Source organism: Urocampus carinirostris, chromosome 8 (assembly GCF_059441175.1).
Source record: "Urocampus carinirostris isolate Australia breed hairy pipefish chromosome 8, RoL_Ucar_1.0, whole genome shotgun sequence".
In the NCBI taxonomy this organism is placed as follows: Eukaryota; Metazoa; Chordata; class Actinopteri; order Syngnathiformes; family Syngnathidae; genus Urocampus; species Urocampus carinirostris.
In genome coordinates this window covers 41,785,258-41,806,773 of record NC_142356.1, presented here as the reverse complement: position 1 = coordinate 41,806,773, position 21,516 = coordinate 41,785,258, and the positions used below count along the sequence as shown (strand labels likewise).

Here is a 21,516-nt window from a genome sequence, read left to right as displayed (position 1 = left end):
AGAGGCTGTATGGTGTTGAAGGCACTGGAGAAGTCCAAAAAAGTAATCCATACAGCACCCCTGCCCCTGTCCAGGTGAGAGAGGGATCGGTGTCGCATGTAGACGAAAGCATCCTCCACTCCCACCTTCTCCTGGTAGGCAAACTGCAGAGGGTTGATGGCGTGACGGACCTGTGGCCTCAGGTGGTATAGCAGCAACTGCTCCATGGTCTTCATCACATGTGATGTCAGGGCGACCGGCCTGAAGTCGTTGAGTTCCTCAGGTCGTGGTTTCTTTTGGACTGGGGTGATGCAGGATATTTTCCACAGATGGGGGACCCTTCCCCTGTTCCAGACTCATTTAGTGCATTTCAATGCCTTTTTTTTTTTTTTGCCAAAAACAGATAGCAATAAATGAAAGAAAAAGTCAAAAAAAAAAAATTGAGTTGAAGAGGTAAATTGTAGCGAAACACGAGAATGAGTGTCTGTTATCTAACAGCTGCTCATATAAAAAAAAAGCTTTCAAATTGTTTTAGATTTCATCTTTATTATCTACACAATAAATAATTATAGTTGTTTAGGTACACATTTTACTTTAGAATCTGTAGTGACGTATAAAACCATGGTAAAAAATGTTTAACAATTCAGAGGTTGAACACTGATTCCGATCGGATTATGGTCGAGTACTGAGATCGATTCACTTCAATATTAAGGTGCACTTTTCATATTCCAGTGAATTGTGATTATGATTGTTCAACACATTTACTAGACAGATGCATCCCTCTGATAGTCAAATGTCCTACTAAGTAAAGAGGAGAAAGGGCTCAAATCTCTGGCATTATCAGTCATGCTTTTCACATCATCATGCCATGAAACTCTTCCACACATTTGTCCTTTGTTCCACTAAAAGACAAAAATTCAACTGCAATATACATTTCAAGCTGTACAAAAAGAAATAATGTTCAACTTTCAAACCATTGTCGAGAAATGACATTCTTGTAAAAACCCAGACGAGGACAGGCAAAATCCAATCAAAAGCTCCTCACCCGGGGCACCAATTTTAACAGCTTTTCAACCACCTGGTTGTTATCGAACCGTGTTCACTAAATCAGTACATATTTAAAGTGTTTCTAGCAACAGTTCACTCAATAAGCCAACAACTGGTCACTTTAGCATTTGCTCTTGTTCTGAAATTGACCCAAATTGGAGGTCTATTGTACAAAATAACCACCAAAAAGGTGTGGACTTGTTTAAACAAGCATCAAAATTGAAATGATCCCCCAAACTGTGATTTTGGTTAAAACAACAAAACAAGTTGGTGTTTTTTGCAGTAAGCCCCCCAAAATATGTTGTTTATAAGACTAAATTTCGGTTTTACAGACGCTCCCCTACTTACGAACATTCGAGTTACCAAAAAGGGTACAAAGGAACATTTTTTGGGGGATGTCGAAAAATATCCGGACATTACCGTAAGTTAGATTCTATATTGTGTACACCTTATCAGAGTAGAGGACAGTGCTGTAGTGCTTCTTTCCTCCGCATGGCGCTGTGAGAGGTCACCCAGCATCCACTCCGGGGAAGAAACTCGGCTTCTACTTCCTGGTTTGTGTGTATACACATTGCACTGTATCTCTAGCGTGCTAAGAACTTTGACGTTTTTCTTGTTTATTATCTCATGCATCGATTTGATATGGTTGGTGCAAATCTTAAAGAAGAGGCGAGCAGTTTCTTTTGAAATGAAAATGGAATAAGAAAGCTTGATGCACATTAACCTACATGGAGATCTTGCCAAGAGAAGCGAACCACCACCAATACGTCTAACTCCTTCATTTTGCTCCGATTTGATATCGTTTCTGTGAGTATTTTTCAATCTGTATACTTTTACTTGAGTAAATTTGTGGAAAAAAAAAACACTGTACTTTTACTCCGCTACATTAGGGAACATTACTTCATGATTTAATAAATCCCCTCCAAGTAAGTACGCTTCTGTCTGTATGCAATGTCTCCTGTGTTTAAGTTCATGGGCAAGCTTGTTCTGCTTGCAGAGATGGTTAAGATAAGTATTGGGGCTTTAATTGTGCTACTTGGTGCTCCATGTGCCGAATAAATGTATTTGATTTATACAAATTTTTATTTTATTATTTATTAAAGCACCCGAATTTATGTTGATTATTTTGATCTACCTTTAAATTAAAGGTATTATTTTGTTGATTGGATGGACTTTGATAATTTGACGATCTGATTGGTTGTTTTTTTATAAAACAATAAATACGACATTGCTACAATTACTCAGTACTTGAGTAATTTTTTCACAAAGTACTTTTTTTCTTTTACTCAACTATGTATTTGGATGACTACTGAATATTTATTTGCTAGTGGATCCAATAAAGAAACATAAAATACAGTAACAATGCTTTTTGTTTCTTTGGCGCCTATCGGTGGGGAGAAACCCCCAAAAAATGAACTGTTACATTTATTCTCCAATATAAGTACAGTATTCTCACAATTTTCACGGTTAATTTGTTGCATAACCACATGTAGGTTTGAGTCAATTTCTGTAAAGTAGGATACCAGAATTGTGCGTTAGCCTGAACTAGCATATTTTTAGGCTACAAAGCGCTTTGGGACTTGTAGTAAAGAGACGAAGGATACACTCAAACTTCGGTTCACTTTCTAAAAAAGCCTCATAATATCCTGGACATTTCCATTTTGGCCTTATGGCAAAAAAACCACATTTGCATTTATGCATAAATATTGGATGCCACAGTTGTATCCATCCATCATTTCATCCATATGTGGTGTAATTCTATGCTTATGGCGAGCCACTTACAAGCACACGTTGTAAAAACACAAGACACTGCAATGGAGCACACTTTTGGAGTGAGAGCAAACAAGCACGTAGTTTTTTATTTTAGTAACAGACAAGACTTAAATTTGTCCTTTAGTAAATGTCAAAAGATAATCCTCTATAATGACGTCGCTCGTGCTTGCTCCACTGATTGGTTTGCTCACAAACAGCACGTATAAAGGGTTATTAATTTATTACTAGTCATGTAAACCGATTTATGACGATTGCTTCCATCAGCAGTTTGAGTGTACTGACATTCTTCAGTTGACGCTGAAATTCTGCTACGTAAACAAAATGCCGCAGAATTGCGACGCACCAAGGACGTGAAAGTCAAACTGCACTATGGCGAGGGAACCCTGTCATAGGCCTGAGCAATAAAACAATAACGATAACTATCAGCAAATATTTTTTGCCACGATAAACAATAAAAACTTTTGATAAAAGTCGATAATCTGAAAATGCGGGCGCTAAAGCAAAGGAAACACAAGTTCAAGACCAACATTCAGGAGACGATGAAGGTGACGAGGATCAGCCAATTATTTTCTTGGAATAGCGGCTCACACAGTAGAAAAAAAAGGACCAAAAGGGGGTCAAAATGAACACTAAAGGGATAAAGGATGACAACCAGAATACACACTCAAAGCATGCTGAAAGAGTCATAGGCAAGAGAGGCCCACATCTTCAGATGTATGGAGGTATTTTGGCTAATTTCGGGTTTGATAAAAAAACAAAACAAAAAAAAACACACGCACACACACATTAAGGAAAATAAACAAAGCGGAAAGGTGCACTGTAAACTTTGCTGACAAATTGTGGCCACAAACATGGGCAACACAACACACTTATTCCACATTTTAAAACAGTATCGCCCGCCAGAATATGCCGAAGGAAAAACAATTCAGTCCCAACCCAGTGCTAGCGGATTTTCAACAAGCACCAGGCCAGAGAGTGATGGCTAGCCAACAAGGCGCTACCTGCGTATACCAGCAACCAGCTACCCCCTCTGAAAGGGTAGTAACTCGTTTAATGTTCATATTTTTAAAAAGCTGTGCAATTGCAACATGCGTCTTTGTTCTGATTAGTTGAGGCGGCATCAGATTTTGACAACTTTCACTCAGTGGCAAAAATTAGACTTAAAACGTGAAAAAAAGAAGTGATAAGTATCAATGTAAACTGATAATATTTCATTGTTAAATTTTTTTTTTCATATCGCCCAGGCCTACACTGTACAGCACTGATAGCAGACCTAGCAACTGGTCTCTGCATTCTCTTGTACAGTTTATTCTCGAAACTCAGTATAGTTTAAACGACCGGATGATTTAAATCAACATTCCACCATGTCGAGCCGCAACAAAACCGTATAAGCTCTACGGCAAAGCATTGGACATGTTGCTGTTCTGCCATCGAAAACAGGTGGTCTTAGAATGTTTATACAGGTGTGAGGATTGGCTAAAACGCTTGCCGCACTTGAGGCAGGCGTATGGTTTCTCTCCGGTATGCACCCTGATGTGTTTCTTGCAGTCGGTAAGAGTCAGGAAGGTTTTACAGCAGATCTTGCAAGCGTATTTGCGAGCACCCTCAACCACCAGGACGTTGTGCTCCAGCAAAGCTTTCTTACATTTGGAAAGCACGTCGGCCGAAGCGCGTGTTAGGTGAGGCGGAAGGGAGGTGGGCCTACCACTGCCGTAACCTGAACTCTCGTTGAGGAGTATAGGGTTCACCAGGTTAGATGAGGATGAGGCCGGGGCCTGGAGTGCCTCACCGCCCTCGTTCCCCACGCCTTCGCTCATCTTTGGAGCTATCCGCCTGTAGCTGGGGTAGCCCAGGATGGCAGGAGTGGGTCCATTGACGCCTCGCGGGGGACGCCCCAGAGATTGCAACCCCAAACTGGAGCGCTGGAAATCAAAACTAAATGGATCGGCTCCTCCATGAGCTTCTTCACTTCCCCTCGGGTTGGCGTAATTATCATGTACGGGGCGAAAGAAGAGAGCATCGCTTTGTATGTTGCTTGCAAATCGTGTGCAACTTTCACCACTGGACTGTAGCAAAGAGGATGAAACAGAACCGGATGTTCCAGAAGCCTTTTGCCTCAACATGTAGTTGTGAGCATCACCAGTGGTGGTATTGGGAAGGTCATCCTCCGTGCCCATCAAACCACTATCAGCAGTCCCAAAATTATTTACACCTAGATAGCTGGAAACACTAAAATCAGGTTTGTCACTACATCCAAAACTTCCTCCCACGCCGCTCTTGAGAAGATGCTGGGAACCCGACGGCAGAAGAGAGTCGGAGCTGGGCTGCGGTTCAGAAGTGAAGCTGCGGTCGCTGCTCTCGGGACTCAGCTCAACTTTTTCTTCTTCTTCCTGGCTGGCTGGCTCGGCCGGATCGCTGCCTTCGGCCTGGGACGTCACATCGCTAATTTCGTCGGGTGGCTCTGGCGAGCTCAGTTGCTCCTGTTTGACCAGAACCTAAGGAAGTTTTACCCAAAATTGATTTTATTTCAGGTAACATTACAAAGCTCATACATTATTAGTGGTACAGGCAACCCTGACTTACGACATTTTGACCTCATGGTGGGGTTGGGAACCTATGGCTTGTGAGCCATGTACTTTTTTTTTAATTAGTACATATGGCTCGGAATGAAATAGAAATTGCACAATTATTCTTAGTATTCTTACTTACAGAGCCGATAGTCAAACATGCAAAACCAAGACAATGTTGACTGTTCAGTCCATGATATTTTTTCACAACTTTAACTGCAATGGACAGTCAAGGTGTCACACCAAGGTTTTGGCTGTAAATCTGTAAATAATCCTTTATATGGAAGCTTATCAAACTATTTATGTTCATTGTTGAGACACTATATAATGAAAAGCCAAATAACAAGCTTTAAATTGCCAGAAGCTCTAGCAAAGAACCTCGAGCAATTTGATTGCGTGAGTGGTTGGAATAGGCGGACCTACACACAGGACATGCGCACTCCCTCTCGCTCAGCCCCGTCTAAATAGAAGGTAAATACTTTAGTATCCGTATTTTGTAAAATTTTTACAAAAGAACTTTGCTCGCACCTTGTTTTGAAACCAATTATTTAAAACCAAAATGACAGACGAAATGAGCCTAAACACTCTGAAGTAACAGCGGGAGGGAAACAGGTTTTACGTGGTATCTATTTAGATTCCTATGGGACACAGGCTGTGGCATTATTATTATTATTGCATAGATTTTATCAAACCATCAAATATCACATAGTAAAATAAAATGTGCTCAAGAATAACCTTTTGTCTGAAGAGCGGTTTTAGAAGTTTTGTAAAATAAAATGTGCTTAAGAATAAGCTTTTGTCTGGAGAGCAGTTGTGGAGGTTTTGTTGAACTATATGGTGTGGCTCTTACTCCAACGTGGTGCCTGTCTGCACCAGGTAGCCCCCTAAAACACCTGAGTAGCCTGTGTACAGGTTCTGAAAATATCTTACCAGTGACTGTTCATTGCGAATTTCTAGTTAACTTGATTTATGACTGACATGTTTTAGTGGTTGTCTTGCGTCTAATAATACAACCTGGTCATAACATAGTATCACTATAGTAATAACATAAGTTGTTATTTTAACAATGTATATGAAAATGGCAGCCCTTCACGTTGATCAGTAACAAAAATTGCTCTCAACCTCCAAAGGTTAGGTGACTTCTGGTATAGAATATGCCAAAAATATAAAGTTAAGCAAAATTGTGATTTCAATCCAGCACAGACTTAACTATTGTTAAACACAAAAATAATGCTTTACCTTATGTTCGGGTTCTTCTGCCTCCTCCTCTTCTTCGCTCCCTGATTTAATCTTCACCCTGCTGCTTTGGTGGTCTCCATCCTCCACATCCTCTTCCTTGCCCACTCCTCCTTGCATCACCCCCATATTGTTCCCATCACCACGTCCACCGTCCGACTGGCTCGGCATTTGAAGATCGTCCTGAGGGGCGCAGAGCAGGCCAGCATTCATCTTGGAGTCATCCCCCATCTTGTGGGAATCGGGCAACAGACTTGATGCCTCCTCTCGGTCCGATTTCGGGGCTGTGGGGCGGTGCCTCTGCCTGGGCCGCTCCTCTAAAAGGCCAGGGGAGGCTTTGCGCTTGTGTAACCGACGAGTAGGGAATGAGGCCCTCTGTTCAACTGTTCTCTCGCCAACTCTTTTTTCCTCCATCCCGCCTAAAGCTGAACTTACCAAGCTGAGGCCCAGCTGCTGCAGCAAGAAGGAGCGCTGGAGTTTGGAGTTGGCTGCGTTTGTGGCGAGGTTAGCGTTAGCGGCTAACGTGGGATTGACCAAGTCTGCCACCTGTTGCCTGTGCCTCTGCTGCACCTGTTGGTGGTGAGGCGGGGGTCTGTCGCAAGACGGGGAAATGGGCAATGTTCTTGTGGTCAGGTAGTGTTTACAGGCTTTGACGACGTTATTCAGGTGAAGGTGGGAGGCAGCGAGCAGGATGTCCATCACGTTGCTCTCTCCCAGCATTAAAGTGGATGTGTACATCATCTCCATTAAGGCAGCAAACGCCTCTGCTGTCACCACCTGCAAATAAACACCATACCCATTAACTTTTCCCAGTATTTACAACAAGTTTTTGTACGGGAAAATAAAAAAGGCTGATCTCATCTTGCCCATCTACGATCTAATCCGTATCGTTTCAGTCACTGGTAGCAGACGACAACGTTCCTTTAGATTGCTATTAAAAATTAAGTCTGCAAAATCCTGCACTGCTTGGTATAATAAGCAACACTAGTTTTTCTGCAAGTGGGGAAAGAACTAAGGATATGTTTGTGTTGTTAATTTGGTAAAAAGAATAAACTTGCTTACAAAAAATTATCTTTGTTTTTATTCTGCATAGTGGGTCTTTGCTGTAAGTAAACAGGTGCAAGTTGTGTTTGTAAGGTTAATATCGCCAAATAGGGAGAATTGCAATCATTAATAAGGGGATCAATTAACTGAAGTTGACAGGTATTACATACTGTACACTGTCAGGATACGGCACGCCACTTTCCACAAGAGGGTCCCAACCAGGGGGGAGTGGCGTTATTGTGCACACCTACGTCCAATCTTCCCACACCTGACTTATATCATCCCAAGCCTTTACATTGATTGCTCCGACAGCATATGTTGTCAGGTCATTGTCATTTGTGTGTTCAGCAGGGTTGTTGTTTTTTTTTTTATTTGGACATTTTATATGTTTGTTATTTTATACCTGGGTTTAGTTATTAAATATATTTTTTATTTGCTGGCCTTATTTTATGCTTGATGAGTCCCCCACCAAATCATGAGATATCAACATATAACTTTTCTTGGATTGTTGGTTAGTTTATAATTTTATATGATCAGCTTTTATGGAATGTACTCTAACTAGAGCGTACGGAGGAGAAAAAAAATGGGAAAAGGGGTTGAAAAATTTATGCAAATGTGATTAACCAAAAACTACACAACCTTTTTTCCTTAAAGACAAAGGTAAAGGTAATGCTAAATCTATTCCACCCTTTTCATCCTGGAAGAGGGATTACCACTTTAGAGGCCCCTTCTCAAAGTTTCTTTTTTCTCACGCTGAGGTTTTGAATTTTTCCTTGCCCGCATGTTGGTTTAAGATCAGGCAATGGTGTAATTGTAATCCTGTGGAGTCCTTTGAGACATTGTTGTGATTAAGGGCTATACAAATAAAAGTGACTTGACTTGAATTGAATTCAATAAGCAGCTATGACATGATAAAAGGGTTAAATGATTTCTAAAAGAAATGCTGAATATTTTTTCTATATTGTGATGTGATGCTTGTCTAAAAACAAAACAAATGTGAAACATCTAAATCAAATCATTTTTATTCCCAGTATTTTGGAAAAAAGCTCCATCATGTCAAGCTTGCCGACCAGAATAAGAAAAATCTTGCTAAATCGTAAATTTTATTTTAAAGCCTGCAGCTGAGTGGCTAACATGAGTGGCTAGAGTAAGAAACAGCGGAAAAAAGTGGAAGATGTATAAATCACGGGACTCTACAGCCATCACATGCAGGGTTGAACTGTGGAAGGTAAGTGGCCATTAAGCGATAAAAGCACTACCGGGACAAGCTACCTTGGCAAAATGGTCATTCGGGGTTCCGCAATTGTAAGATGGCGGCCAAAAAACATGTCATCTTCTTTAAAGGGCGTCTCAAGTTGTGTAATATAGTTGTACATTTCTAAAGCTACGCGTCTTTTAAAAGAAAGATTGTTTATGAAACATTACATATATTTTTGCTTGTTATTTGAATCAATGGGGTTTTATTTAAATGTATGAAATATTTTTTACACCATGGCAGGTTGTTATATACTACACATTGGGGATACATTAATCTAACTCTGGTTGAGATTTTATTCAAAGTGGATAAAAATCCTAAATTGACAAGACTGACAGAAAAATTGTCAATGTAATTTTCTCGAACATATTGCAGCAACCACCATTAACAAACAAATTAGTACTACATTCATGGGCTCTTACTCTTTCACTGGGCCCTTATAACTCACTCTTGGTTCAGTCCAATTTCAAATTCACAAAAAATGTCTATTTGTCACAGGTTTTACATATTGTATTGTCGTTAGAGAGTAAGGATAAGGATGGGGGAAAAAAACCTTAGAACCCCACAGTGAGAAAGAAGGTGACTCCACTTCCTGGGAGTATTCAGGGGAAACAACCTGATGAAGAAGCTGCTGGTGAAATTCTACAGCGCCACCAGAGAGCATCCTAACATACTGCATCACGACGAGTGTATGTAAGATGCTCTACAGTGTACAGGAAAACCCTACAGAGAATTATAGACACGGCACAGCCTGGACTTTGCCAGCTCTCGCTACCTCAGCAGAGATAAACACATCCTGAAAGACTCATCAAACCCCAGCAACTGTCTTTTTGAACTGCTACCATCGGGCCAACGGTTCAAATCCCACAAGACCCGAACTAACAGACTGAGGAATAGGTTCTTCCCCAAAGCTATCAACACCTGACTTCAATTCCATAATTTTGTGCAAATGGAAAGTTTTTCAGTTGTCATATTGACATGTTACAGTTTTAAATGCAGAATCCTGATTCAAAGTGCAATACTCCGGTTGTGTATTGACTTTATTTCAGATGTGAAAACTTTTTATTTGAGGTGAACACGTTATATTTTTCCGTTTATACGTTTTAATATTGTATATTTTTACCAACTGTAAGGCATCCATCATCTATTTGTGGCAATACAATGTAATCAAGGTGATTTTGATTCTAATATTTCTATTTGATTCAAAGCATATGATCAATTCTAAATGGACTAACAAATGATAGTTATAATAATGTAAGATATGATGTTGTGCTTAAATGATGGATAGAAAATGCATCCAAAGTTACTTTGGGGACGGGTCTTTTATAAGCCTTTGTTCATTTTGTGATGAGATGTTTGTTGCAACATGATCAAAAAGAAAAGAACAATGCAGAAAAATGCAGATCATTTCATTTCATTTCATTTCAAAGAACAAGAAAATACAAATAAATGTATAAAAAGTTCTCACCTCGCTGTCCAGCTGTATCATATTCATGCTAGCGTCTCCATCAGCAACTGTAAATAACGCTCTGAAGTGGGTGCTGCACGCCGCCAACACTGAGCGATGCGCCTTGAAATGTCGGCTGCCCACCACTATGACGCAATCGCAAAGCTGCCCGTGCAGCCTCTGGTAGTTGAGTTGCTGGAAGATTTGCTCGAAGTGGCTGGGGAAGTCCATAATCTTCCTGGTAAAAAGATAGAAATAACATTTGAATGATGAATTCCTCATTGATCTGCTACCTTATCGTGGTGGAGGAGTTTGTGTGTCCCAATGATCCTAGGACCTATGTTGTCAGGGGCTTTAAGCCCCTGGTAGGGTCACCCATGGTAAATAGGTTCTAGGTGAGTGGCCAGACAAATCGCAGATCAGAAGACCCCTTATGACGAGCAAAAACATTGGTCCTGAATTTCCCTCGCCCGGGACGCGGGTTACGGGGGCCCTCTTCTGGAGCCAGGCCTGGAGGTGGGGTCCGCTGGCAAGTGCCTGGTGGCCGGACCTTTACCCACGGGGTCCGGCTGGGCACAGCCCGAAGGGACGACGTGGGACCCTCTTCCCATGGGCTCACCACCTGTAGGAGGGGCCAAAGGGGTCGGGTCCGCAGAGAGCTAGGTAGCGGCCAAGGGAGGGGCCAAGGGAGGGGACAGAGATTTTCTCCGAAAAAAAATTCTATCGGGGCCCATGGGACATGGAACGTTACCTCTCTGGCAGGGAAGGAGCCCGAGTTGGTGCGTGGGGTTGAGAAATTCTGACTAGATATAGTCGGACTCACCTCCACGCACGGCTTAAGCTCTGGTACCAGTCCTCTCGAGAGGGGTTGGACTCTCTTCCACTCTGGAGTTGCCCATGGTGAGAGGCGCATATTAGTTGCTCCACAGCTCGGCGGCTGTACGTTGGGGTTCACCCCAGTAGACGAGAGGGTAGCCTCCCTCCGCCTTCCGGTGGGGGGACGGGTCCTGACTGTTGTTTGTGCTTATGCACCAAATAGCAGTTCAGCGTACCCACCCTTCTTGGAGTCCTTAGAGGGTGTGCTTGAGAGCGCACCCCCTGGGGACTCCCTCGTACTGCTGGGAGACTTCAACGCTCACGTGGGCAATAACAGTGAGACCTGGAGGCGCGTGATTGGGAAGAACGGCCCCCCTGACCTGAACCCGAGTGGTGTTTCGTTATTGGACTTCTGTGCCCGTCATGGTTTGTCCATAACGAACACCATGTTCAGACATAAGGGTGTCCATATGTGCACTTGGCACCATGATACCCTAGGCCGTAGTTCGATGATCAACTTTGTCGTTATTTTGTCGTACCTGCGGCCGCATGTTCTGGACACTCAGGTGAAGAGAGGGGCGGAGCTGTCAACTGATGACCACCTGGTGGTGAGTTGGCTTCGATGGTGGGGGAAGATGCCAGTCCAACCCGGCAGACCCAAGCGTGTTGTGAGGGTCTGTTGGCAACGGCTGGCAGAATATCCTGTCAGAAGAAGTTTCAATTCGCACCTCCGGCAGAACTTTTACCATGTCCCGAGGGAGGCGGGGGACATTGAGTCCGAGTGGACCATGTTCCGCGCATCCATTGTCGAAGCGGCTGATCGGAGCTGTGGCCGTGAGGTAGTCGGTGCCTGCCGCGGCGGCAACCCTCAGACCCGTTGGTGGTCACCGGTGGTGAGGGATGCCGTCAGGCTGAAGAAAGAGTATTGGTATTGGCTGGCCAAGCACCCTCAATAATATTTGTATTGATTTATTGGCGTCGGTTTTAAGTGTGTTGTTAATTATTAATTTTACAATTCTAACCATTTTGACATAGCTAGAAGTAAAGCAGCCGAGTCCTGCCATGGCCGGGCATTATACCGGCGGGCGGAGACATAACTGCGTACGATTCTTGCTCAAAGATGTTGTGGCAATTTCGGAGGGAATGTCAAGGCTGGATTTTATTAACAAGTTTATTGAAAAGCTTCTGAAGTTTAAAAAGGAGGAGATACATGCAGTCATAAAAATGCCTTCTGGCAAGGGCTTTGATGTAAGTTTTGTAACGGCGGCGCTTTATCAAGAGTTTTGGAATCGCTTTGAGGAAGTGAGGCCCCAGTTTTCTGGATTTACAGTGGAGAAGCTGACTGATAATGCTAACAAGATTGTCATTGTCAGAATGTTTAGTGAGGTGGTGAGTGCTGATGACGTCTGTTATTGGTTGAGTAGATACTGCTCGGTAAAAGGCCAGGCTATGAAGGTGAGGGATGAGAAAGGCTATTGGACTGGTGCCTGGAGGGTCCCCGTCCAACAATGGCAAGATCCTCAGGGCTTTCAGGGACTGAAACACCTCCCGTCGACTATATTCCTGGGGGAAAACCGTGGCTTTATCCAGTATCAAGGACAACCGAAACTCTGTCGCAAATGTGGTGAGCATGGGCATCTGGCTGAGGTATGTGATCGAATTTTTTGTGGAAAGTGCAGGACAATTGGACATTCCTTTGAGGAATGTATCAATAGCAGAAAATGCAACCTCTGTGGAGAAACGAACCACCTCTATAGAAACTGCCCGAAATCGTTTGCTAACAAATTGAAAGCTAGGAAGGCAGTTAACAAAGACAACAAAGACAATGAAATGATGTCAGACAACATAGATAATGAAATGAATAAATGTAACAAAGAAAATGAAATGAATAAAGATAACAAAGACAATGAAATGAATAAAGATAATAAAGACAATGAAATGAATAAAGTTACGGAAATACCAAATGAAAATGAACAAGAAATGAATAAAGTTATGGAAATACCCAATGAATGCACAAAGAAAATGGACAAGACAAACAAATTGAAAATACAGATGTCCCTACCAAAACCCCTGGAGGAGAGACCAGAGAATCAAATTTGAATAAGGAAGGACCTGGAAATTCTAATTCGATTTCTCATAAAATACCTGAATTTGGACAAGACAAACAAATAGAAAAGGCAACTGCCACTCCAAAAACACATATTAATCAGGAAGGGCCTGGAAGAGAGTCCAAATTAGCAAATTTGTTTGCTACGCCACTGCCGGGATTTGGAGAAGACAAACAAATCGAAAAGGCGAACGACTCTCCAAAAACCCATACGGGCACTGGAAAGAGGGGTAAAAGTAAGACAAAATTGGGGGTGGTGAAAACACCGGAAACAAAGAGAAGAGATTTAGAAGAAAGCCGATTGCCGATGAAAAAGCCCACAAGGGAACTGTATGAAGTTGAGGAGAGAAAAAATCTGACCCTTTGTGGGCAGGGAAGTAAGAGACCCCTCGATAGGTCCTCTGGCTCACCCCCTAACCCAGAAAAAAGGGGAAGACCTGGAACCACAGACAGAGAGTCAGAGGATTCCAGAGTTTTCCCCGGTGAGTCTCCAAATGAGGTACTGCTCTTAAGTGATGTGTCTGACACAGGTGACACTCTCGATGATCACCAAAGAATGGACTCGGATCCCCCGGTTTTGTCTAAGTAGTTTAAATACTTGAACAACAATTATGAACATTACATTCTCTACCATCAATGTGAGAAGTGTGAGATCAAAGGTTAAGGCTCACAGCATTTTATCGTTCTTAAAAACTATCAGAACGGATGTGTTTTTACTACAAGAATGCTGCATCCCCTTTCTAAAAAATTATAAACAGTGGGAAGAGATTTGGCCATATCCGTCATTATGGAGTGGCTCGAATGAAAACCGTAACAATGGGGTAGCCATTTTAATAAACAACCCTCAACTCATCATAAAGGGGAGTACTGTGATGCGCAATCTTAGCAAGACTTTCTTATATAGGGAATGATTTTAACCTCATTAACATATACGGCCATGCCGACAGACAACTCAGGTACGAACTCTTAGAGGACATCCAGTCGCATATGCTAGGCCATCAACCACTAATCGTGGGAGGAGATTTTAATTGCATCCTAAGTAGGAAGGATAGAAAGAGGACCGATGAGGAGTTTAAAGTAGATAAAACATCAACTTTATCACAAGACATGTGCCGGACATTTAAACTGGAGGACTGTTTCAAATCCATACATCCAGGAGAGGAGGGCTTCACCTGGTTCAGTAGTGACAATGCCAGAGCCTCTCGAATAGACTACATATTTACAAGGGGTTGAGCACTGAGTGATGCAAGATTAATTCCTGTTTTTTTTTTCGGATCACTTGCTACTGTCCTGCTCTCTCTCATTTCCTTCAGGTATGACTGTTGGGAAGGGTCTGTGGAAGTTAAACTGCTCCCTGCTGGAGGATGAGGCTCTAGCCGCACAATACAGGGAGCTGTACAAAGACTGGCAGACCCTTCAAGACTCGTATGATTCACAAGCACAATGGTGGGAAATGACAAAGAAACGAACACAGACCTTTTTTAAAAATGCAGGGAAAAACAAGAAACTTAAAGAGATGAAACGCATGTCGGGACTACAAAGAAGACTCCAACGCTATTTCATCCTAACAGAAAAGGGGATGGACTTTAATGATGAAATCAAAGAGACCAAACAAGAACTAAACGCTTTGGCGGAAATAAAGAGCAAAGGCATCATAATAAGAAGCAGAGAAAGAGAAATAGAAGAAGGGGAAAAATGTACACGCTACTTTTTAAAAAAAAATTAAGAGCAAAAATGAGGGGAAAGTAGTGAAATAACCAAATTAGTCGAATACTACTACAAAAAATTATATGAAAAGAAAGAAACACATGAGAAAGAAATGGGGCATGTATTAGATCATATTTCAAGATCAGTGCATCAAGACCCCTTTTTAACATCGGACTTTACCCAAGACCAACTGAATGATTGCATAAAGACTATGAAAAAAGGCAAATCAACCGGGTAGGACGGGCTCAACCTCGAATTTTACCGGACTTTTTGGGATATTTTTGCACCAGATCTGATTACTGTTTTTAACGAATTTTCCAGTCGAGACAACATGCCAGACAGTTTCAGAATAGGGATAGTTACTCTATTGCACAAAAAAGGAGACAAAATTGACTTAAAAAACTGGCGACCCATAACGCTTTTAAACGTGGACTGTAAAATTTTCAGCAAGCTTCTAGCAACACGAATGTCTGTAGTCTTGGGAGACTTGGTTGATCCGGACCAAACCTGTGCCATCGTGGGAAGGAAGATCAGCGACAGTCTCATGCTGATCCGTGACACTATTTGTTATGCGAGAGACAGAAACATGCGACTAGCGGTCCTAAACCTAGACTTTGAAAAAGCCTTTGATCGAGTCTCGCACAAATACCTCTTCAGGGTATTGCAAAAAATGTGGGTTTCCCCAAAAATACATCAAGTGGGTGGGACTGCTATACCGAGACATCTACAGCAAATTCATGATTAACAGGAATTTATCGGAAGCAATCGAGATCAACTGCGGTGTACGTCAAGGTTGCCCTATGTCTCCCCCCTTCTCTATGTTCTTTGCATTGAACCTTTGGCACAAATGTTAAGAAAAGATAGATTTGTCGAAGGGATCAATATCCCAGGAAGTGGGGGACAAATTACCAAGTGTGTTTTGTACATGGATGATTTTAATAATTTATGTTCTGACCGCGCATCTGTTGGAAGAGCCCTTGACTTGACTGACCTGTTTGGGAGGGCGTCTGGGTCAAGGCTAAATAGAGAAAAATCACAAGTGAAGTTTTATGGAACGTGGAAAGAGACAGAAAAGGCAGGACTCCCACTGACGGTGTTAAAGACAGACTAGAAAATCCTAGGGATAAAATTCAATGCGGATGGAGGAGGCGAGACCAACTAGGATGACGTGACAAGGAAAGTTAAGCAAAGACTTGTTTTTTGGTCACTAAGAAAACTGACAAAGCGATCATCCTCCCACTGCTTTTGTCAATCAGTTTAGTTTTTATGCCCAAAAGAAACGTGCTGTTACAACTGGACCGAGCCATCTTTCGCTTTGTCTGGGGCTCAAAGTGGGAAAGGATAAAAAGAGATACAATGAAAAAGAAAAAAGGGGGGAAAGGAGTGCCTGACCTCTAGCTTTTCCTGGGAAGCAAATATGTCTCTCTCCACTTCCAAAACGCTGTGGGCCCACCCAACAACCCGAAAAGTCAAGCGATGACCCGGTTTTGGATGGGCTCATAATTGCGGAAGCTAAAGCTTGAACCAAACAATCGTTTGATTCCAGTTTCATTTAACTTGCCACCAACACATCTCTTTATTCGGGATTTTTTAAAGAAGTTTGATTTGGAAACACAAGAATGTCACACTTTACAAAACCACAGGGCCCTTATTGCTATTGTAACAGTAAGTCCTGTGCGGGGGCTTGCGTTTGGCGAACCTACAACGGTTTGGAGCAACGTGAATCATCCTGCCCTCCCAAACAGACTACGAGACTTGTCATGGATGGTGGCTCATGAGGTTCTCCCAGTCAGAGCCGTAATGCACCACCGAGAAATGTCAGCGACTTCGACATGCCCTCGACCTGGCTGTGGCGCCCAGGAGTCGGTGAGGCACCTTTTTTCTGAGAGCAACGCTGCCGAGGACTTGTGGACAATGGCCGACCAACTAGGAAAGTTCCCGGACTTGCCAGCAGGGGAGGTCCCTGATGCACAGTAAGTGCTTTACGGGGTGAGTCGGTCGAGGAGGTCTCGGAACGACTTTGCCAGGGACTGGCTCACTCTCGAACCATCAAAGACGCCATCTGGACCTCCAGAAACCTGCTGGTATGGAGGTGCAGGCAGATCCCCCCCGTGTCTGTGCTCCAAATGGCTGCAGATACCATACAATCTGTGAGCGGCGGGCCTAGGACGCAGCCATAAAGAAGAATCGTCTGCACCCACCCGGAGGGGGGAACCGGAGCTACACTGTGGGGGTCCCGGCAGCAACGGCCTGGGTTGTGGAAAGTAGAAGAAGGGAGAGGACCCACACAGAGGACTGGAAGGATGCTGCTTGGGAGGGTGGGATGGCAGAGCTATGCCCTTGCACAATAGTATTGCCCTTTACATGTTGGTTAACTACTGTTAAAAGATAATAACTCTGAAATTGTTTAATTGATGTTGAAAATGTCAGGAAAAAATGTTAAAACGTCATATCGTCATGTCATATTGTCAGATATAACAAAATTGTGAATATGCTTGATGGCTGTTAAGATTGTCGAGTTTGTTTTGCTGCTGTTGGTGTCGGTGGATTTGTTCATACCAAAATAATCGACTTTGGCCTGGACGGATCTATTGACACTAACAAAGATGTTATATCATGAAATTGTTAATATGCTTGATTGCTATTAAAATTTTCGAGAAGGGTTGTTCAAACCTCACATTGTGTTTGCTGTTAAACGTCATATTGAAATATAATATTGTGAATGTGCTTGGTTGCTGTTGAGATTGTCATAATTGTTTTCTGTTATTAGTGTCAATAAATTTGTTCAAACCAAAAAAAAAGCGGAATGCGGCTTCGGCGGTTGCCGAGGCAAAAACTCAGGGGAAGAGTTTGGCGAGGCCGTTGAAGCAGACTTCCGAACAGCTTCGAGGAAATTCTGGTCCACTATCCGACGTCTTGGGGGGTTGGTGTGCCATCGACACTGTGTATTGTGCTGATGGGGCGCTGCTGACCTTGACCCGGGACGTTGTGAATCGGTGGGCGGAGTACTTCGAAGACCCCCTGAATCCCACCGACACGTCTTCCTCTGGGGAAGCAGAGCCCGAGGACTCGGAGTTGGGCTCTCGCATCTCTGGGGTTGAAGTCACCGAGGTGGTCAAAAAGCTCCTCGGTGGCAGGGTAGGATGGAACGGGAGATCGACAGACGGGTCGGTTTAGCGTCTGCTGTCATTCGGACCCAGTACCGGTCCGTTGTGGTGAAGAGGGAGCTGAGCCGAAAGGCAGAGCCCTCGATCTACCGGTCGATATACGTTCCTACCCTCACCTATGGTCATGAACTTTGGGTCATGACCGAAAGAACACGATCCCGGATACAAGTGGCCGAAATGAGTTTCTTCCGCAGGGTGCCTGGGTTCTCCCTTAGAGATAAGGTGAGAAGCTCAGTCATCCGGGAGGGACTCTGAGTAGAGCCACTGCTCCTCCGCATTGAGAGGAGCAGGTTGAGGTGGCTCGGGCATCTGATAAGGATGCCTCCTGGACGCCTCCCTCAGGAGGTGTTTCGGGCATGTCGCACCGGCAGGAGGCCCCGGGGGCGGCCCAGGACACGTTGGAGAGACTCTGTCTCTCGGCTGGCTTGGGAACGCCTCGGGGTCCCGTCGGATGAGCTGGAGGAGGTGGCTGGGGATAGGGACGTCTGGGCTACCCTTTTAACGCTGCTGCCCTCGCGACCCGACCTCGCGACCCGACCTCGGATAAGCGGAAGACAATGGATGGATGGATGGATATTTAGTAGCCCTCTGAAACCGAAAGAATTTCAACACAACTAACATGACTAATCTTTAACTCAATCCCAAAACTAACAGTTCAGGAAATAAAATTGGGCTTCGCAGGAACTCGAATAAAAAGGTACATGAAAACTTAAATAGCACACTAAAAACTTGTTACAATAAAATATGAATAAAAATATCAAAACAACCAACATGATTTAAATTAACTCAAAACAAAAAGTGCATCAAAATTTTAATTGAGCTCGCGAAATTGAAAAGTATGGGCACTCCTGCTTTAGAACCAGATTGATGAGCAAAGGTTATGATAACAGCTAATCACCGAGGGTGATAATGGATGGATGGATGGATTTGGCATTTGTAACTCATAAATAACTAACATTGGTTGGAATTAAAATGTTTGATGGTAAGTTGAACAGGTTTTCATTTAAGGTCACGTAACAACACTTTTTCATCATTTTTAAATTTTAAGTTGAAAAACACATTTAATTGTTTACTTCCTTGTTATAGGTAAGGGGTCAGGAACATTTTTGACCAGAAAATCCATAAATTCAAAGACATTTAGATTTTATTTAGAGAGACACACACCATATATTTTAAGACAACATTTAACAAAATCACCAAACCCGCTCACCAGACAATAGATGATTTTTGAGCACATTTAATTCACTCTTACTATACACTATATTCCAAGGCACACGCCGGTTTTACAGTACCAAGTATTTGTTTATTGAATAGAATTACTTGACGCATGTTTTTTTTTTTACAGATATAATCAACAACGTGAATAGAAGCGGATAAACTGTTTAACTGATTAGATGCTGGACCCATAAATAAAGTCAGTAAAGACTTTGAAAAATGAACCGCGTTATAACACGGGTTACACAGTTGACGCCACGGCTTGTTAGCACATCAATAAACAGTAAACAGATGGCTTGAGTGAAACAAATCCCGATCAACTTCACAACGAACATTACATTTTGTAAAGTAAAACACGAAATTACCTTGAAGTCGTCAATATATTGATGAAAAAGCAGCAGAATTCGGGCCCTGGCGATGCTAAAGTTAGCTGGCTACTTCCCAGCTAATTGCATTTCAGGAGGGGCCACCTCGGTGTGGCTTCGGTTTAAATCGACGAAAGAACTGTTTTGACAAAATTAATGTCGTCCGAAGTCATTACCACAAAAAAATCTTTACCGTCTGGTCAGATGTCCCACGGGAATTTATTCTTATTAACGGCAGTCTCCCTTGTGGAGGAGAGAGCTAAATCACTCCGCTTACTGCTACATCCTCCTAGGATAGCAAGGAATACGAATGAACGAATAACTAGATGGAAACAGTCAAATGTCTTTTTTTAATCGTTCTGCTCAGACAGATGTTTCCAACCAGACTCACAGGGAGGCGCTGTGCTAACTGACCTCGCCAAGGGAGGATCCGTAGTTCCATCATGAACCGCTCGGTGTCCTCACGACAATTTACAATTACAATATCAAAGTATAAAAGGCTTGTTTGATCATCCATCCATCCATTAAGTCAAGTTTATTTGTAGAGCCCTTAATCACAAAGAGTCTAAAAGGGCTGCAGAGATCAAATACTATTGCAAACTACAGACTATTATGACACCATCCCCTTATATTGTTAACATAGAATATAGGTTCTTTATATGCTATAGAATAGAAGTGTGTTTTAAGCTTAGATTTAAACATTTCCACTGAGGTTGCAGATCAAATCTCAGGGGGAAGAGCATTCCACAGCACCGGGGCCCATCCATTATCTGCACCGCTTATCCCCACTAGGGTCGCGAGGGTTGCTAGAGCCGATCCCCGCTATCATCAGGCAGCGTGCAGGGGACACCCTGAACTGGTTGCCAGCCATTTGCAGGGAACAGAGAGACAGACAACTCACTCGCTCAATCACACCTAGGGACGATTTGGACTGACCAATTAACCTGACATGCATGTCTTTAGAATGTGAGGGGAAACCCACGCAAGCACGGAGAAAACATGCAAACTCTGCACAGAACCAGACCTCAGAACCACTCAGCCGCCATGTCGCCCCATGTTTGTTCATGTGTTTGTTTTAATTTTTCCTTTGATTTCAGAAACAAGGTTATAATAAAATGACGACACATGACACAGCTTGTGGTTTGAGCGTTTTTTCTATCCTTTTGCACATTTTTGCCTTTTAAATTTGTTTTACTGTAATAGCACTAAAAGGAGAAGCCCTCTAATTTAATTATACTTGTATAATGACAATAAAGACAATTCCTTTGTTCATTCAGTCATTCATTCATTGTTTACCATTGTTTTTGCCATAAAATAAACAACAACTGAAGAACTAACATTGACTCATACAATAGCTTCTTATGTACAAAATTTCAAATGAAAAAAAGTAACTATTATTTTTTTCAGCTAAAACAATATTGTAATGAAATTTAACATTTGGGGGACGGGACTGAAAGTTCACTGTTTTACAAAAATATGTTGCTAATGTGTAGAAAAAATGCATACTAACTTTGTCTCTTATTTAAAAAAATATGTTGCTGCACTTTTTTAAATGCACTATTTTTCTGATGTGATTACTACTTCGACGAGTCTACGAGCACTACTTTGTAAATATTTGCCCATTTATCCAAATATTATTTTTTTAAATCTTATTTTTTCTCTTAAGTATTTTATTACATTGTTATCCTGGACCACAACGTCTTATCTCGTTGTAAACAATGTATACTACGTTGATAATAACGACAATAAAGACAATTCTAATTCTAATACTTGTATGTGTAAATTGGTTGT

The 21,516-nt window shown here is 42.5% G+C and overlaps 1 protein-coding gene across 3 annotated transcripts; it reads right to left on the bottom strand.

Moving 5' to 3' along the window:
• Nucleotides 1-505: 505 nt before the first annotated feature.
• zbtb5 (zinc finger and BTB domain containing 5) lies at nucleotides 506-20,180 on the bottom strand. Of its 3 annotated transcripts, XM_088342736.1 has the most exons (5): nucleotides 19,919-20,130; nucleotides 19,726-19,864; nucleotides 10,370-10,586; nucleotides 6,606-7,379; nucleotides 506-5,294 (listed from the first exon to the last, which is right to left on the bottom strand). In XM_088342736.1, the coding sequence occupies exons 3-5, from the start codon at nucleotides 10,577-10,579 to the stop codon at nucleotides 4,194-4,196; spliced, it is 2,085 nt and encodes a 694-aa protein (XP_088198862.1). In that variant the 5' UTR covers nucleotides 10,580-10,586; nucleotides 19,726-19,864; nucleotides 19,919-20,130; the 3' UTR covers nucleotides 506-4,193. The 3 variants fall into 3 exon arrangements, with proteins under 3 accessions (XP_088198862.1, XP_088198863.1, XP_088198861.1); XM_088342737.1 differs by lacking the exons at nucleotides 19,726-19,864; nucleotides 19,919-20,130 and adding an exon at nucleotides 20,140-20,180; XM_088342735.1 differs by having other exon boundaries at nucleotides 19,726-20,130.
• Between the last annotated feature and the right edge of the window lie 1,336 nt (nucleotides 20,181-21,516).

Bases quoted from the DNA above. Each gene is read 5' to 3' on its own strand.
- zbtb5 (XM_088342737.1), bottom strand. From the start codon at position 10,579: ATGGACTTCCCCAGCCACTTCGAGCAAATCTTCCAGCAACTCAACTAC. The intron at 7,380-10,369 runs GTGAGAACTTTT...GTTTATTTGCAG, and splicing joins TGATACAGCTGGACAGCGAG to GTGGTGACAGCAGAGGCGTT. The intron at 5,295-6,605 runs GTAAAGCATTAT...AAACTTCCTTAG, and splicing joins CAGAAGAACCCGAACATAAG to GTTCTGGTCAAACAGGAGCA.